General features: G+C 49.4%; 5 protein-coding genes across 5 annotated transcripts; 4 read left to right on the forward strand and 1 right to left on the reverse strand.

Annotated features, from left to right (window-relative positions):
• Positions 1 to 1,643: 1,643 nt before the first annotated feature.
• On the forward strand, positions 1,644 to 6,925 carry TrAFT101_007239 (uncharacterized protein; the record flags this gene model as incomplete). The annotated part of the gene is made up of 7 exons (XM_066127992.1): positions 1,644 to 3,170; positions 3,301 to 3,702; positions 3,798 to 3,935; positions 3,982 to 5,547; positions 5,613 to 5,663; positions 5,754 to 6,280; positions 6,341 to 6,925. The coding sequence occupies exons 4-7, from the start codon at positions 4,812 to 4,814 to the stop codon at positions 6,923 to 6,925; spliced, it is 1,899 nt and encodes a 632-aa protein (XP_065984106.1). The 5' UTR covers positions 1,644 to 3,170; positions 3,301 to 3,702; positions 3,798 to 3,935; positions 3,982 to 4,811.
• A 1,364-nt stretch (positions 6,926 to 8,289) lies between these two features.
• On the forward strand, positions 8,290 to 9,404 carry TrAFT101_007240 (uncharacterized protein). Its single transcript, XM_066127993.1, has one exon. It carries the CDS (start codon positions 8,486 to 8,488, stop codon positions 9,149 to 9,151), a length of 666 nt encoding a protein of 221 aa, XP_065984107.1. The 5' UTR covers positions 8,290 to 8,485; the 3' UTR covers positions 9,152 to 9,404.
• A 27-nt stretch (positions 9,405 to 9,431) lies between these two features.
• On the forward strand, positions 9,432 to 11,080 carry RHP51 (RecA recombinase Rhp51). Its single transcript, XM_066127994.1, has 3 exons — positions 9,432 to 9,771; positions 9,834 to 9,981; positions 10,037 to 11,080. The coding sequence occupies exons 1-3, from the start codon at positions 9,688 to 9,690 to the stop codon at positions 10,852 to 10,854; spliced, it is 1,050 nt and encodes a 349-aa protein (XP_065984108.1). The 5' UTR covers positions 9,432 to 9,687; the 3' UTR covers positions 10,855 to 11,080.
• A 125-nt stretch (positions 11,081 to 11,205) lies between these two features.
• TrAFT101_007242 (uncharacterized protein) lies at positions 11,206 to 15,237 on the forward strand (the record flags this gene model as incomplete). The annotated part of the gene is made up of 3 exons (XM_024902793.2): positions 11,206 to 11,971; positions 12,053 to 14,074; positions 14,133 to 15,237. The coding sequence occupies 3 exons, from the start codon at positions 11,206 to 11,208 to the stop codon at positions 14,957 to 14,959; spliced, it is 3,615 nt and encodes a 1,204-aa protein (XP_024756572.2). The 3' UTR covers positions 14,960 to 15,237.
• TrAFT101_007243 (uncharacterized protein) lies at positions 15,082 to 17,488 on the reverse strand. Its single transcript, XM_066127995.1, has 2 exons — positions 15,799 to 17,488; positions 15,082 to 15,721 (listed from the first exon to the last, which is right to left on the reverse strand). The coding sequence occupies exons 1-2, from the start codon at positions 16,832 to 16,834 to the stop codon at positions 15,582 to 15,584; spliced, it is 1,176 nt and encodes a 391-aa protein (XP_065984109.1). The 5' UTR covers positions 16,835 to 17,488; the 3' UTR covers positions 15,082 to 15,581.
• Positions 17,489 to 17,704: the final 216 nt, after the last annotated feature.

Genomic DNA, 17,704 nt, shown 5'->3' on the forward strand with positions numbered 1-17,704 from the left:
AACGAGCTGTCTAGGTAGGGACATGTACCCTATCTGCACACGGCTACGTCACACAGCGCACAATGCGGGGTGTCATATGTAAATGCAGCGGGCAATATAGCATCAGCATCTGATGTGCATCACAAAACACTCGAGCAAGCAGGTTTGCCATGGCCATGTCGTCATTGCAAGAGCTCAGCGGCCAGCGTCGAGTGCCGTCATCCCCCAGCCAGGCAAGATCTGCACCCTTGCAGCACGAAGCCCTGGATAAGCGTCGAGAGGGCCGTTGACAAGGAGCCCCAGCCTTGGCAACCAGCCACTCGTATAGTAGTGCGGCTGTACATGCAACTTGGTCCTACCTACATGCTGAGATGCAGCAGCAACGCGCCCAATTGCATCCGCTAATGCAGACGGGCTGGCCAAGTAAACGGGCCATTTCGTACATGTCTTGCGTGCCTGTGTACTCCGTGCTCAATGCTCTATCTAGAATGTGCCATGTAATACGGCATATGGCTTCAGAATCTACACATTTTGGATTTCCTCTCTGATAACTGCCGAGCAGCTCTTCCCGGAGCATACAGTCCGGCTGCGTCCCTTGAATCGAAGAGGGTTGTTGTTTATTGCCTAGTTCGTAATACTAACATGAAGGCGAAATGCCATTTACAGAGCTAGCGCTGGAAAACAAGGCGCAGGTACGCTGCTTTGCTCAAGGAGTGAGTACTGTGCAGCACCAACGTGGCGTGCAAGCTACAGCGAGGTCGTCCACTGCAAGTACCTGCTCCATAGCGCGTTCCTGGTTGTGGACGTGCAAGTGTGGCTGTACGTAACCGCCTCGGACGTCGATGGCTGTGGGTGGGTGTAGGTGGGTGTGGCGCTTCTCGGCCGCCGGTGGACAGAATTCATACGAGGGGTCAAGGTTTGGCCAGAACCTGCTTTGCGGCCTCTGTCCACTTTTGTGCCTCTGACTTCATAGGCGTTCCCACCAGGGTCCAAGTCAAGGGTCCAAGCCAGGGTGGTGGCGGTGTTCGCGGGGAAGCGCCTCATGGCGGGCTTCTGGCTGCCTCGGAGCAGTAGCCGATGGAACAATGTCGAGCATGCTCTGATCACGGGCCCAAGCACTCAGGCCATAGCGTGATTAGAGGAGAGAGACGAGCTGCGTGCAGCGAAGCAGTCTGCGGCTGTCTTGTGGGCTGGATAGAGGGTTGTGGCATCGTTAGACAGACCCAATTGCCCGTACATGGGGAATTGGGCGAAATCCGATACCTGCGTTATCGGGAAACTGGCATTCCCCATGCTAGCTAGCCTTCAATTGCAGCATAGTCTATGCTCTCCCGCAGACAAATGCCAAAGTGTGTGTGCGACAGTAGTCGATTAAAGAATTTTTAGGCCGCGGGATGGGCTTCATACCCTTGCGTTGAGGAGGCTTGGCTACTAAGGATATGGTGGGTGGGCCGGCATAGCACAGATGGGAAGTGATCGACAAGATTCCATGGACCGTCAACCAACGACGTGATATCTAGCTGCGTATACTAAGCCTTGCTCTGCTTGTAGGCCTCGGACGTTGATATCCCAGGCTCCGCCATCAGCTTCGCAGCAGAGCTTCGACGCCGATCATACTTGATTCAAGCTAGGAACAGGGTGCCCTCCAGGAGGACTTGGCGGGTGCAGGAGACGCCGCTACAAGTATTTCAAGGTGGCATTACGGGCTTTGCAAAGAGCCCAGCGGGCTGCGTCAGTAGCTCGGCCTCGTGCTTGCATACTTGTACATGCATACATGGCGGCCCGTGATCAATTGGTATAGTAGAAGAAGAGAGACCAAGAGGCGGTTGCATTTTGTTGTCATGAAATCTCTTCATCTGGATACTACTAATACTAATAGCGAGCGACTCACGAGACTCCATCCAAGAGGGATAGCCATGCCGATCAGAGCCACAATCACGCTACGAGCACAACTCTTCCAGCAGTGGATGCCGCCGGGGCCGTCGTTTCAAGCAATGGACGAGGTATCCATCTCATAAGCGCGCTCAGTTCCGTGGCTTGACGGCTAGTATAAGCCATGGACTAAGTGGCGCGTTGTCTGGCAACAAAGCGAAACGAAACGAAAGGGGGAGAAAAGCAGAGGCCACATGGAACTCCGCGTCTACGAATCGACCCCTTCTTGGCACGATTGAAATTTAGACTCGCGGAAGCCATCTTTTAGCCTCGGTGAAGCCGCGGCCGCAAGCCTGGCGCCGGTGTGAAGCTGCCCTTATGATTGCTTGATTCTGCTGGCAACCGCTTGCTCCGAGCGAGAGAAATGCTAAACACGCAGATACGGGTGGTGTGAAGATGCTTACGACGCTGAACTGGTGGCTTTGCATGCATTGTGGATTAGAGCAGTTGGATGAGGCTAGCGGCGGCCAGTGTGATGAAGCTGCCGAGTGATGCTTTTCATCCTGGGCCTTTACTATGGCTAGCAGCGGATCGTGGCATTTCTATGTGGTGGCGAACCGGGAAAGCCACATACGGTTTCCCGGATACCGGTTTTGTTTAACCTCGCGTGACTGATGCAACTCATGGCTGCCCATCCACCCGCTACATTTCCAGATGTCAATCCAGGGTTCAAGCTAGCAGCTGACTTGTGCAAGTTGATTCGTGCCTCTTTCAGGCTGTCTTGTATTTTTTCTTTTCTTTTCTTTTTTTTGGTATCATTGTGGCAACCTTAGTTGCACTACTACTTCGGCTCCCCTGCTTGTTTCCCTTGGGGGCTCCATTATCCATGGCCAGCCCCCCAATCCTTGTTCACACGCCCCCAGGGCGCCCTCCATAATAGTCCCATCATAGCTATGCTTTTGACCTGTTGCCCTGCTTGGAAGCACGGTACATCAGTTATCAGTTATTAGACAGTACCGCAAGTAGCAGCAAAGCTTAGTACCCAGTATTCTGCCAAGTACACGCATGTGGTCGCTGGTCAAGCCCGGCGCCACCTCACCTCGCTGAGACTCCACCTCCATCACAAGGAATTCATGCAGACAAGCCACCTAGGCTGCTCATCGTGCCCTATTGACGGAACTCGCAGAGATTTGCACCGGTAATGTTGGCAGCTTTGCGGCCTTTGCTATGTTTAGTATGGCCAGGGGCTAAGCAAGTCTCCGCTTCCACAGTCGTTCCGGCCCAGACAAAAGGGTAGGGATTTCCAAGCCGGTACCTTGGTACGTCTGAAATCTCACAAATATCCGATTCTTGGTTCGTGCTCAGATTGTACTTGCCTCTTGGCCACACTGTGCTCGGACCCTGTGATACTAAGAGCTAATCATAGCGGCCTTGCCTTCAGCTGCAAAGCATCATTCAAGTTTTGAGACATTTGAAACCACACGAGAAAGTACCTTCGGATCTGCCTACAGTGTAATCTTTAAACGTTTTGCCCTGAGAGACATTTCCTTCAGGTACCCTGACTAGTTTGATTTCAAGGAGATGAATCGGGTAGGACAGCTGTAGTTCCCGAGACCGAAACGCGATTTATCTTCCTCGATTCGCCAGTCCCAGGCATAATCGGAGCAGCGTCATCGACTTTCGATTCAGCTCTGCAGAGATTGTCCAAGATCTTTTCCATCTTTGGAACTCACAGAGCTATCCAGAGCCACGCCCTTTCCCAAGAAAGTGGCGGAGACTTGCAAGGCTGCAGCTCTAGACGGCCTCGACTACCTACCGAGGGCCCCATAGTTTCTACTGAAGCTTTGACTTGTGAGTATTGGATCATGGGGTCTGGCCTTGACTTACCGACAAGGTTAACACGATTGATTAAATGTTTGACTGATTTATGATGAAATGGTTTGTAGGTGTGGACACCAAAGGGCGTGAAACCAGTAGCTTCGCCATCTTTTTTTTTTTTTTTTTTTTTTAAGAAAAAACTTAATTCGAAATTAATACCTACCTGCCTGAGTAGCTGAGCCACTTCAGAAAAATCTTTGTACCAGGTATGTCAGTACGACCCAATCCTCTGGTTCGATCTGATGTGGCTAGTGGCCGTTGATTACCTTGGGTCTCGGCCGTCATAGACTCTCTCGCTCATCAAGCCTATTCATCTCTTGCAAAGAACCTGTTATACTACCTTCCAGAAGGCTCCCCCAGTCTAGTGTCTAGGAGAACTGCTGCCAGTCATCACCAGATTCCACCAAAGAAGTGGGCTCTCTGACGAGGAACTGCCGGCCTTGTAGCTCTCCCGGCCTTGGGCTGTCCAGCTTGTGCATTGCCTCGCCAAAAAAAATCCCCCCATAGGGTATTATCACCCCTGCTACGGGCACACTTCTCTATTACAGCAGCATAGCGCGCATTATCTGAACACTGGCTTCCCCAGAAAGGATTGGCTATCCCTTGTCGCTCCGCTCTGGAGGCAAATAGTGTCCTGCTGCACCCCTGAGGGCGAGTAGCTTCTGGCTCACGTCACCTGAATGTTCACGAGCCCTACTATCATCGCGGAATACCCTCACTCTACTATTGAAGGAATGCTGGCATTGCCACCGTCTTGAAATAAGAGTTAGGATATAGGATCCCATCCCTAGTGGACGCGTTACTTTGTGGGCATTTTCATTTGTGGCGAACGTCAGGGTGTATCATCTCCAGAGTATGCAAGGATACAGTTCGCTGGACGTGGGCGACTCAGGCATTATCAACCGTTGCGATCTAACTAGATAATCTGAGGCCAATAACGATTATTCAGCTTGCCTTCTGCTACTTACTCCACGATCCTTTCCAAAGCCCCCTTGTAGTCGGCTACACCTAAGCTTCAATCTGTGCCGGCGGATCGAGGACTTAGCGCAGCGACCAGCTCTTGTCCATTTCCGCTCTTTTCAATGGGCGACCGGCCAGCCCCTCCCGCTTCTGGGACGGAGATTGTTGGCCTGATCATGTCTGAACCAACTACCAAAGATTCTGTGGTGCCTCAAAGTCATGATCACGAGAAGACGACCTCCGGGCACGATAATCACCAAACTCTACCGAGTAACCTCGCAACTTCACAGCATACGCCATCTCTTCAGCAAGAATTGGCATCCGCTTCGATCTTTGTCAATCGCCAAGGCCCCTACATTATGACGGCCATGGCGAATGCCTTGCCTCTAGACAACAACTATCATCACGGTCCGTTTCAGAGAGGGGTTCAACAAAGATATCATACCGGGCCGCCACCGCCACCACCAATGGGTCCTCCCATGCCACAGATCCCTCAATATACGGGACCTTCGCCGATGAACATGGCTCCTCAGGGCTTCTATGTTCACCAGACCCATCAGATCTCGCCGTATTACGGTGGCAGTCATTTACCTATCAATCAGCTCAACACGACGATGCTGCAGAGACAAAACATCGCATACTACCCGAACCCGATGGCTATGGGACATCCTCATACGCAGTATTACTACCCTCAGGCAGTTCAGTATCCTGTTCAAGCCCCGAGCATGCAACAGGTTATCGCCCCAAACCAACCTCCTCGCACAGCAATTGTTCAGCCCGCAGCGACAGAAGCCATAGCTCATAGTCAGCCTTTGAATGGGCTGCAAGTACCATTTGTACCCCAGAAATCTACCCAAGGTGATTCTTACTTCCACCCCTTTCAGGCACTGCCATAATAACAGATATCCTGGGAAATGACTTAGAAGAACAAAAGAGTTCCATTCGAGGATCTTCGCGCAAGCCTCGACAAACTGGTATGCTCCCTGTATCCCTTCGCGTACTCTATAATTTTTTCTTTCTCCTCTCCTCCTAAAAACTCGTAATTAATCGCGCTATTGCTCTAGGTAATGCCGTTTGGATCGGAAATCTTCCACCTCAAACCGATTTGATGAGCCTCGTAAACCACGTTTCGAAGGAGACAGAAGGACTTGAGTCTCTATTTTTGATTGCTAAAAGCAACTGCGCTTTTGCTAATTTCAAAGACGAGGCTTCTTGTATCACCGCGCAACTCAAACTACATGAATCTAGATTTCAATCAGTTCGACTCGTTAGTAGACTTCGAAAAAACGAAGTCGATGGCACTACCGGCTTGTCTGCACCAACCGGGCCAGCGTCAAGTACGATCAACACTCCCAGAACGATCAGCCAAATAAGGAGTAAATCCGCTACAAAAATTGATGGTGCAGGCTCAGCCGGTGCCTCTGGTGGTGGAGAGTACCCGACAGTTGTTTCCTCAGGGGGACTGGCAACGAAACATGATAGATTTTTTATTTTAAAAAGTTTGACGGTTGAAGATCTCGAACTTAGTGTACGAACGGGGATTTGGGCAACGCAATCTCACAACGAAGAAACGCTGACGAATGCGTTCAAGGTGAGCAAAAACTCCCATAACCTAAAGAGGGACTTTCTTCATTAGCTAACAATAGTAAAGCAATGTAATAATGTGTATCTAATCTTTTCAGCCAATAAATCTGGAGAGTATTTTGGATATGCACGAATGGCTTCCGAGTTTAGCCCATCTCTAGATTCGACGATGAAGATTATTGCCGTACCTCGAACGACGACCGAAGTGGATTTACCGAAAGAAGTTATCACGGAGGCGACTGAATATCTTCCAAAAGGTATCATCATTGATGATCCAACGAGGGGAACAGTGTTTTGGGAAAAATATCAAGAAGAATCCGAAAAAGGCGCCGATGCTGAAAATAATGGCCTTGATGGCAACGATGTTGTTTCAAACGAAGAGGAGGACGAACGGTCATGGGGAAAGCCATTCAGAGTCGAGTGGTTGTCTACAACTCGTCTCCCCTTTCACCGGATCCGCGGGTTACGAAACCCCTGGAATTCTAATCGAGAGGTCAAAATCGCCAGAGATGGAACCGAGATCGAGCCTTCTATAGGCCAGAGGCTCATTGGCCTTTTCAATAATGCACAAGGCAATGGGTCATCGGCAGTTGCAAGATCATCTGTTGGTGGAATGCCCAGGTATCAGCAAATAGGGCCTTACAACCAGTAAGCCAACGTTGCCCATAACATCATATTTGTTTGTCCTCTTTGTCGACGGTCTTCTTCTTTCCTCCCTTTTCAGCGACTTTGTTTCTCTCGGGGATATCCTATAGAAGTCTTACTCTGTTCTGTAGATACATATATAGGATTCCTGGACTGATGGTTACATGATCATGGAGATGATGCTATGAACATTATGGCACAAAAAATGGTGGGCAGCGGAGAACAGATATAGGTGTTTCTTGTATTGCAGTATCATTTTTAACGCTGCGCTTTTAATGGCACTCTATCTTTTATAATTGCCAGGTGGCAGAGTATGTATTTATCATTATGAGATTGACTCATGTACTAAGCTGTTGCGAGCACAAGAGTCGGCGGCAAGCCGATAAAATGTCTCGGGTAGAAGCTCCCGATCCCGCTCATCACTACGATGGTGCCAACGATGAACGCCGCCACTTGTGGGGAGTGATCTTTGATTTATAACCTTCAATGTCAGATATATATTTATATTAAAGTCAAATACCGGGTGGATATCTGTAAGCGTAGAGTGGGAATATTAAGGTTAGCAAATGTGGCTATTGTGCCGGGGAAAAAACAGCTAATTCTAAGCGAAGTGCGGTAGTTGCAAGCAGTATACTGTCTCGTACAATTAAATACCAAAGTACATATTCGTAACTCAGCAAATTATGGTAGAATTTGCGTGCCAAAAGACTGGATAGAATGATCAAGGCATTACAATCAGCAAACCCTCCAAATCGAAGTGCTAGTAGCTACATATAGAGGACACAGTAATGGATTTAATCCTTGCATTGAATTCAATGCCTAACCTGTAATGAGCTGTTATTCAGTGTGGCTGGTTTCGTTTTGTGGCGATTGCGCCACTTACGGTGCGCCACTTACGACCTGCTTAGCTTGGCTTCACAAAGCCACAGTGAGGCTTGAAGAACCTCATCAATCAACAGTCCAATAGATGGAACAGTGCAAGCGGTCGGAACTTTAAAATCTGGTTGCTGTGAAAGCTACAATTTCAGATATTTCCAAGTACATAGTATTTTACCTGAGTCTTTCCCTGCTGCCAAAGGCAGTTATGTGACGTGCAGTCGTTGGATTGATTACGTAGGCTGCTTAGCGTATTGAAATTGCATGTATAGTGGAATCTTCTAGTGTCTGCCAGAAGAACCTCGCAACCGCCACCAGCAGCTCGTATAGCGGCAGGCTTCAGCTTGTTCAGCAGAATTATGAAGCAGCGCATTGCGCAACAGAAACCCATGGTAGATGCTAGTAGATTCGCCCGTTTACTTGGAATATCAGTTTCGTCAGCTGCCTGCCTGATCTTACCGTCCACTGAAGTGATGCAATTAGCTATAAAGTGCGCCATGAAGTCAAGCAGAAGTGAATTTTGTTTCCTCATCAGAACATCACTCAGATACCTAGCGAACACAAACACTCAAACAACAACTATCAAAGCAAAGCCTTCTAATAAATCTCTACGCTATCTAACAATCTCCGCCATACACAATTTACCAACTTGAACTATATTCTTCAACTTCAAGATCAACCAATAAACACAATGGCTTTCTTCCCTCGCACTTTCTGCCAGCCCTCTGAGCCCTCTCTCACTCCTCTCTTCCGCCTCCTCGATGACTTCGACAGCTATAGCAGGCAGAATGGCAGAAGCAGCAATGTGCGCCGAACTGCTCCTCAGTGGCAGCCCAAGTTTGATATTCGCGAGACCACCCATGCTTACGAGCTCTATGGCGAACTCCCCGGCATAAGCAAGGAGAATGTCCACATCGAATTCGCTGATCCTCAGACCTTGGTCGTCCGCGGCAAGACTGAGCGATCATACACCGCTGGCACATCACCATCAACCTCTGGTACAAGCACTCCAGCGACCGAGGCTGCCACTGAAAAGCAAGAACCTGTGCGCAGAAACTCCAACAGCTCTCACCAGGCTACTGTCGAAGACGAGGATGAGGCTACCGAGCGCGAATCGGGCTTTGAAGTCGTCACCACTGAGGAAGAGAAGAAAGTTGAGGAGAAGACTCCACAGAAGCCCGTCGACAAGGCCCGATACTGGCTCGCCGAGCGCAGCATTGGAGAATTCTCTCGCAGCTTCCACTTCCCTACATTCGTGGATCATGAGGCTGTGAGTGCCGGTTTCCAGGACGGCATTCTGAACATTAGTGTTCCCAAGGCGAAGAAGCTCGAGTCTCGCCGCATTACCGTTTTCTAAACCACTTTACAAACACGGAAAGACAACCATCATCATCCCACTATGTGATACTACGACTTAGCTCGGGATTAGCTTATAATGTCTGCCTTTCTGCGATTGCATTAGCTGGAGTTGGAATGGATATTTGGGATTAAGGAATCGTTTTCGTCTGGACTTACTTTGGAATTGGCTTGGCTTTTGATAGCATATTAGAGCAATACATGCAAATGCAAATAATACATTCTTTTTTCATAAATGAGAAACTCTACTTCCCCTGTATTACCAATGTGAAATGTGTAATAAGTGATGCCTGGTCTTTGGCGAACAATCCGGTTTCAATTAGAAATCAAGTAGAGCATCACGTGATCTGGCGTCAAATTATCCTTTGCCGGCCTGACTCGACGCGTCGGGTCGCGCCTTGTTCGTCAACATACCAAGCTCGTATTGCCCCCGTGCTGCCTAACTGTGGCTACTGAGCCTTTAAAACTCTTCGTACAGCGTGCATTTCCCTCATTTCTTCTTGACATAGACAGATCGATCGTTTGTGGTGACCTAAAATGGCAGACGAATATGACGGGAGCCAGATGGGCGACGAGGGTGCCACTGGCCCTGGTGCGCCCACGCCGCTCTCAGCCTTGGAGGTACATTGGCGATGCCGTTAATTATACATATCGAGGACTTTAGCTGATAAATTTATGTCTAGGGAGTTGCTGGGATAACCAAGCGTGAAATCCAAAGCATTGTTGAGGGTGGATTTAACACAGTTGAGTCTGTAGCTTATACCCCGCGCAGGGTTCTTGAGCAGATCAAGGGCATCTCAGAGCAGAAGGCGACCAAAATCTTGGCTGAAGGTATGACGGTTGTATAAACTCCCTTTTTAATCAGAAATCCTGACTTTCTTTCAAGCGTCAAAACTCGTACCCATGGGTTTTACAACGGCCACTGAAATGCACCAACGCCGCAGTGAACTCATCTCCATCACAACTGGATCCAAGAACCTGGATACGCTTTTGGCGGGAGGTATCGAGACTGGATCCGTCACTGAGTTATTTGGAGAATTCAGAACAGGAAAGAGTCAAATATGTCACACACTAGCTGTGACATGTCAGCTGCCTTTCGACATGGGTGGTGGTGAAGGCAAATGCCTGTACATCGATACCGAGGGCACTTTCCGACCTGTTCGATTGTTGGCCGTCGCCAATCGATTTGGCCTCTCTGGAGAAGAAGTGTTAGATAATGTTGCATATGCAAGAGCATACAATTCAGATCACCAGCTGCAGCTTCTGAACCAGGCGGCGGCCATGATGTGCGAGACAAGATTCTCGCTTCTCATTGTTGACAGCGCCACATCACTTTACCGTACGGATTTTACGGGTCGAGGTGAGCTCTCGAACCGCCAGACACATTTAGCCAAATTTATGAGGACGTTGCAACGACTTGCGGACGAATTCGGCATTGCAGTCGTCATCACAAACCAGGTGGTCGCGCAAGTCGATGGTGGACCTAGTGCCATGTTCAACCCAGACCCGAAGAAGCCTATTGGCGGTAATATCATTGCCCATGCCAGTACGACGAGGATCAGTTTGAAGAAGGGCCGCGCTGAGACTCGAATTGCCAAGATCTACGATAGCCCTTGCTTGCCAGAGAGCGATACGCTCTTTGCCATTGGCGAGGATGGCATCACTGACCCTGCTCCAAAGGACATGGACAAGGAGAAGGACTGATTAATAGTCGGGAAAATCTTGCATTGTATGAGGTATGATTAAAAAAATTCGGAGTCATATGGAGGAGGTATATGGATTTTAGGCGTTTCTTTACGGATGCTTGTTTACTTCATGTCTGCTTTAGGGAGAGGAGCCTATGGATGAATAGATGCATAGATCATGGGTGCATGGATTTACATGATGAATTGGGGCATAGTATCTTCATCTAGACTTAATAAATCCGGCTATGTAATTTCTTTTCAATTTAGAGTTGTATCATGTAAATATTTTCGTAAAGGTGTAAATAATAGCTGGATTCCTAGCAAGCAATTGCCCACCAAGCTCGTTTCCAAATCGGGTTAGCGCAGCGCGATGCTGAAGTTGAGACAGAAATTCTGCCCTGCAACGCGACCGACCTTGAGCATCACTAAAACGAACGACTTTGCGCCAACCACATCTTCGCCACCGTTTCAATTCCCAAAGTGCAAGACGTATGCGACTTGGGGAGGCGCGATGGATTCGGGTGAGATTCAGTATCTCTTCAAAGAGACCCGCTTGAACCTCGAACCTCCCTCCCAATCGTCCATCGTTACCATTCGAGTGCCGTCTGGGTCTGGCAGCAGAGGCCGCCCCAAGGTATCCCACGATGTCGAGGACGAGACGACGTTTCGATTGAAGAATCTGGCGACCGCGGCTTCGATATACCGACGAAAATGGCATGACTCGCCGCGGAGCTTCCTATGGAGGGTGCTGGAAGACGGCACGCTGCTGAGCATTCGGGCGGTGGATGTTAGCAAGAAGGACAAGGCTGCAGATGCGTCTCTGATCATCAACTTCCATTTCACGGTGCCTGTCCAACAAGGATGCGTGGTGTTTTCAGATCCGGAAGAGCACGATGCGCTGTGTGTGCATGTGTTGGATCAGGCATGCTATCTCTACACATTCACTCTCCGACCGGATCTGTTCAAGAGAAAAGGCGCGGTGGATGCTGGATTGCCCGAAATCTGTAAAGTGCAAGCCCCGGCCGGTCTAAGTTTCAAATATCCTCATCGGATGGTGGCTGTATCGGCGAATACCCTTCTTGTTACGGTCAATGACGGTGGTATGATACGCTTTGACAAGCAAAAGGGAGATGATGGTAAGCCGGAGAGTGCCCAAAAGGAAACATGAAGTTTTCTTCTTCTCATGTTCTATGTGTCTAACTAAGTCTTTCATCTAGCATCCACTGCGTTATGGAAAGAATCGTTCTTCAACGTGCAGGGATGGGCACAGAATCTACGAAGTCTCCTTCCCTTCCAAGGCAAGAACCTTATCAAATATGGAAGAGCCAACATGGAATACAGCTCCGCGACATCCATTGAGGTCTCTGATTTCGGACTCGAGAATTGTCTATTCGCAGTTACCGTCTGCCTTGACCACCGAATCCGTATCTGGAATGCAAATGACGGGCAGATTCTGCAGTCACTGGACATGCTGAATGCCGAGAGGCCGCCTCAAGAAATGGGCAAATGGTCGATTGATCCAGCCCAGTCAAATCTTACACGGGTTGTTGGCCGAACCAGAGGACAGAGAATCTGTGCAACTTATTCGCCAATTGGCCCTGGAGAATTCAAGTTTTGGAAGATTGTTGCCAAAGACAGCCATAATGTTGTCATCGAGGATCTGTTTTCGAAATGCACATTAATCCCTGCCACACCATCCTCTTCAGACATTTGGACACTGGCGGACTTTGTGTTAGGATCAACAGAGGAAGGACAAATTAACCTGTGGACTCTATGGAAGAACAACATGACATATCGAGTGCAGCGTTTAGAGCTTGACCGAAAAAATATGGCTCAATCATGGGAAGATGGCTGGGACGGCGTATTTTCCGAACCTCGAAGTCTCGCAGTGCAGACGTCCGGCCCTTGTGATCCTACCGATGTAACGGAGAAGTGGCTACAGATGATTTTGCAGCCAGGGAAATTTACCAAGACCACGTTAGAAGCGGCGCTCGCCATATACGAGCGCGGGCTCGGCTCATCAAGAGATAACAACAAGGGGCGTGGATTGGCTGAGTCTATCTGCTCAGTCCTTGGTTCAACTGCTTCTCTGGATCGTGGATCATCAGGGGAAATGGACTATGAGCAGTTCAGAGCATCAAGCGAGACGCAATGGAGAAGATTCTATCGACTGTTGAACGAGCTTGACAAGCAGAGAGGAGAAGCCATTGGCATCACTCTTGATGCCGATGCCGACATGGTCTGGGTTCTCTGCGCAGATATCGTCTCTATTGTTCGAGAATGTAGCCACTTGGAACGGCTCTACCATAACCTGGCTGCACCAGACCAAGGATCTTCGCGGCAGGCAGATTTAATCGGCGCCGGACTGACACTTGTAGAAGGCTTCTCAGACAACTTGGTGCAGCTTTGTAATGCTACACTGAGGCCTGAGTTGTTTGGAGAGTCTTCCAAGACAGATCTCGAGCGGATACAGTACTTCTCAGACAAGGCTGGCTTCTGGCGAGGAATCACAGACGATGATGCCCAGCAAGTTGTGGACACACTGGATACCAACTTTTCAGTTGTGACAAATGAGCTCTATCGAAAGGTGCTGGGTCTCATGGTCACACCACTAGACGACAAAGTTCGAAGCCCTAGCCATCCACTAACAGAGTTTGGTAGAAAACTCGTCATGACAGCGGCGCAAGAGCACATGTCTTTGCAGTGGAAAATATGCTTTAGTCAGCTCATCCTTCTAGTCCATATGGAGTTTGAGTTTGACAACGAAGAAGATGCCCTGCACCACAGGATAGATGTTGGTACCGTATTCCGGCAGCTCATCGCGACATTGAAGAGACTGGAGCTTCTGAAGTGGCTGTCAACGACCGAATTGGCAATCCCGCTACCAGAACACAGTTTATCTCCTTTATCAAAAAGGGGAGAGGACGTCCAAATTGTGACTGCTTTGGAAGCCAATGTTGGTCACCTACTGGGCTTCCAGGGGCTTGCGGAGGAGCCGCTTGCAGTTAGCATCACTGACCTCGTTACCAACCTCTGCTCTCCCAATGGCGACATCGAGGTATCTCCGTCACTCATCCAGTGTTCCCTTATCAAGCGGGATAGAGCAGATCTGGCACTAGAACTTGAGCCATTCTGTGATCAAAATCCCTTTTCGATTTATATCCACGGTAGAGTCTTTTTAGCGCTGAAAGATTTTGAGTCTGCTTCTATAAATTTCAGAAAGGCGGCTATTGGCATGGGTAAGTTTTATGATTATATTCTTTCAAAACAACGAGCATGCGCTAATCCCAGTCGCAGGAAGCGAATCAGTTGAGCTCGAGCGTCATAGCAGCGGTCTCCTTGACGACACAGAATGGAATCTACTAAACAGCGGGCTAGCTCAGTACTATTCACATGTTGTAGCTTTATTCGAGAAACAAAGGGCTTACTCATACGTGGTTGACTTTGCTCGGTTGTCAATTCAGTTTACCGGGAACGCACCAGAGAATGCCAATATCAAGACAGATATGCTGAGCCGTCTTTTCAACGCCGCCCTGGCCACATCTCAGTTTGAGCTGGCTCACACCACTTTATTGTCGATGAAAGACCAAGCTTTGAGACAGTACAACTTGCGGAAGCTCGTGGATAAGATGTGCGAGACGTACCATAACTCCGAGCTGGTGACCCTGACCTTCCCCGGAATGCAGCAAGAGGTTGATGATATTCTGTCGCTAAGATGCAAGACTATCATGGACGTTATGCATGCGTTCCCTTACCACCAGGTTCTTTACTCCTGGAGAATCAAGCACAACAATTTCCGGGGCGCTGCATCCGTCATTCTCGACAAGATTCAGAAGCTGAGACTGGCTGGAGAAGGAGACCAGATTTCGGGAGAGGACGTGCTTGATACGCCAGTCACGAAGCAGTATCTGCTGCTTATCAACGCGCTCAGCTGCGTGGATGCCAAGCAGGCCTGGATTTTCGACGAGGGCATTCCCACGGGAGACAAGGACGCGCCTGCGAAGCGTAAAGTCGTCTCGCTAGCCGACATCAGGAAGCAGTATCAGGATGAGCTGGATCGGATTGCCGCGATTCAGAATAACCAGTTTGGATTCGAGGCAGGGGATGTAATGGATATTGCATGAAGTGTAATACGCAAATGGCACTATTTATTTGCTTTAGAGCAAGGAAGGGTGGTGAAAGAGTGAGAGAGAGAAGGTCTATGAAGGGGGCAATGGATGAATGAATTTTAGACGAAAACGAACCGCAGCCCAAGAAAAAAAAAATCTTTTGTATGTAGATTAATGCCTGTATCTTCCCAAGGATGAAAGGAAAGGGATGAAATGGGTTTAGATACCTTGGGGAATTAAGCACGGGATAACTTTGGTTTTTCTTCTTATAATATCGGAATCAGACTCAAGTTTATGTGCTTTACCCATTTTTTCTTTCTTGTGTTTCGATTCTTTTTGGATCAAGGTGATCGATCGTTGTATATACATTTACATATATATCATCTACGACAACACACTTCCACGAAACAATAACATTACTACTATCTTCCCGTAACGCCGCTAGTTTTAAAAAACCCTTCCCCTATGCTAGAAAATAATAGAAAACTAAAATAAATAATATAGTTGAATGTGCTGCCGCTGCGTTGGAGAGAAAAAAAAAAGGAGAAGGCTTGAAAAAGAGGAGAAGAGTGGCTCATATTTATAGTTGGTCTAGCCAATTTCAAGCATGAGCACTTTTGTTTCTTATTTTTCATCTTCATGCCTGAACCGTGGCAGGGGCAACTTTGTTTTCAGGGGGAGGGGGTAGGCTTTGGATGCCTGCGCCTTGGATGACAGGGGCGTCGGGGGCTTGACGGTAGAGGATAATTTCTGACTGCTTGAAATACCGTCGGGCATCTAATGGAGAAGTATATCATGTTAGCACAATTTGAAGATGAATCATATTGCCGAGAGAGGGGGGGTTAAAAGCTTGCCTTCGTCAATAAGGACGAGACTGAGGTAGTATCGTGTGGAAAACTTCTTGTTCACGTCACGGAAGGTGGGTGTCAGGTCAAAGCCTCCGAGGAATAGTCGAATGGGAATCGTTTCTCCTCTTGAGGGAGAGCCATCCATAATCTCAAACCGCACTAGGGTCTCGCTCTCATTATACTGGTTCGGAGCCGCGCCGGTTGTTTCTCTCCTGATAATGGATAGCTCCATGTGCTTAATCTTGAGCCGGACCAGCAAGAAGTAGATGCGTCCAACAATGACGTCCTTGAGGTGGTACTTGCTCTTGCTGTACTCGAACTCGATGTGCAGGCAGTCCTCGATGCCGACGTCCATCTTGATGCTGCTGTTCATCTCCGGGGGGATGCGGTAGCTGTAGACCCAAATGTCCTTTTCGCGGATCACGTCGGCCATGCGGCGCGAGACTGTGACGCGGACAAAGTAGCGCAGCTTGACGTTGATGCCGTTGTACGACTCGTACTGCTTCTCGACGTTCTTGAAGTTAAAGTCGAAGGTCTGCGGGTGCTGCAGCTCCCCCGGCGCGGCAAGCTCCTGGTTCAGCGAGAGGAACTCGTAGTGGTTGCCGCGGTCAAAGAACATTTCTACCAGCCCGTCAGTAACCTGTTGGCGCTGCTGCAGGCCCAAGCGGATGGAGGGCAGGGTCCATTGGGGGGTCAGGAGGCCGAGGGCGCCCGAGACAAAGGAGGAAGAGGTGGAGGAAGAGGAGTAGTAGTAGGAGGAAGAAGATGAGCGGCGGCGGCGGAAGATGCTGCTCTGCTGCTGGTCATAGTGGTCTAGCTGCGTACCTATCGTGCCGATGAACTGGACCTTGATGCCCGTGTGCTCGAGGCGTTTGCCGTCCTTGGGCCGCACCGTCACGGCGCCCTTGACCGACTCGCCGTCCATGTACAGGGGCGCCTTTTCACGGCGGTTCTTGTCAAGCTTGACATCGACCATGGTGCGGTCATCCGGCTCGTCGAGGACGATGTCGATGTCGACGGGGGTAGAGAAGAAGTACGACATGGTGGAGAGGGAAATGCGGCGGCTATTCCTCGATGTGTGTTTGGTATGCGCCTGTATGCGAGAGTCTCTCTTCTCTTATGGCTTCTCCTGCTTCGTCTTCGTCTTCGACTCCTTCTCTCGCACCCTGTTCTTGTTGTTGTCGGGATGCCGTATATGTCTCGCTGTTTGGATCCGGATTTCGGTGGAGGGGGCGGAAAGACGCAAGTCGAAGGCCAAGTGGTTCGGCCCTTGATACGCAATTGGTCGTGGGAACAGACAAAGTCGCAGAAGAATAAAGTGCGCCGCTGCGTCAAACGTTGTCGCGCTGAGGTTACGAGGCGGCGCTGACGTACGTTTATGGCTAGTGGGGGACGATGTTGGCTGGTCTTTCGCAGGAGGACAGAGCTTTGGTGGAGAGCTCGCTGGGGAAGTCATCCAGGCGGGGAGGTACAGAGTACGGCTGTGCCCATAGCGCGGTGGCGGAGGCCCGAGTGTATATTGTACCAGCAAAGCGCAAGGGGGAAGGCCGGATCAAAGATGAACAGGTGAATCATGCATATTCAAGAGTGAAGCACTGTCTGGCGTTTATGCGATTTCTTTTTCATCTTCATACTCAGATAGACTTCTTTCGTTTTTTTGGCTCTGCATGGGTTTGCTTGGGCCGGGAGAAGGCGGTCGTTTATCAGGCTCATTTATTGCCGTGCATCTACGCAGTACATCCACCACATGCCCTGGCATTGGCTGTGGCTGAGGCCTGTCTGTCGTGCCAGCTGGGTCAGTGTTAAGTCAGCAAGCTCCTTAGCTTCTAAAATTCAAACATCACGTGCCATGTCACGCATTGTCTTTTCTTTCGTCAGTCCCCACCCTGGGCACCCACAACGGCTCAAATTC

Source organism: Trichoderma asperellum, chromosome 4 (assembly GCF_020647865.1).
Source record: "Trichoderma asperellum chromosome 4, complete sequence".
NCBI classification, from domain to species: domain Eukaryota; kingdom Fungi; phylum Ascomycota; class Sordariomycetes; order Hypocreales; family Hypocreaceae; genus Trichoderma; species Trichoderma asperellum.

Excerpts from the sequence above, each read along its gene's own strand:
- TrAFT101_007240 (XM_066127993.1), top strand. The coding sequence starts at position 8,486 with ATGGCTTTCTTCCCTCGCACTTTCTGCCAGCCCTCTGAGCCCTCTCTC.
- RHP51 (XM_066127994.1), top strand. The coding sequence starts at position 9,688 with ATGGCAGACGAATATGACGGGAGCCAGATGGGCGACGAGGGTGCCACT. Across the intron at positions 9,772-9,833 it reads CGCCGCTCTCAGCCTTGGAG|GGAGTTGCTGGGATAACCAA; the intron begins GTACATTGGCGA and ends ATTTATGTCTAG. Across the intron at positions 9,982-10,036 it reads GACCAAAATCTTGGCTGAAG|CGTCAAAACTCGTACCCATG; the intron begins GTATGACGGTTG and ends CTTTCTTTCAAG.
- TrAFT101_007243 (XM_066127995.1), bottom strand. The coding sequence starts at position 16,834 with ATGTCGTACTTCTTCTCTACCCCCGTCGACATCGACATCGTCCTCGAC. Across the intron at positions 15,722-15,798 it reads TCTCGTCCTTATTGACGAAG|ATGCCCGACGGTATTTCAAG; the intron begins GCAAGCTTTTAA and ends CTTCTCCATTAG.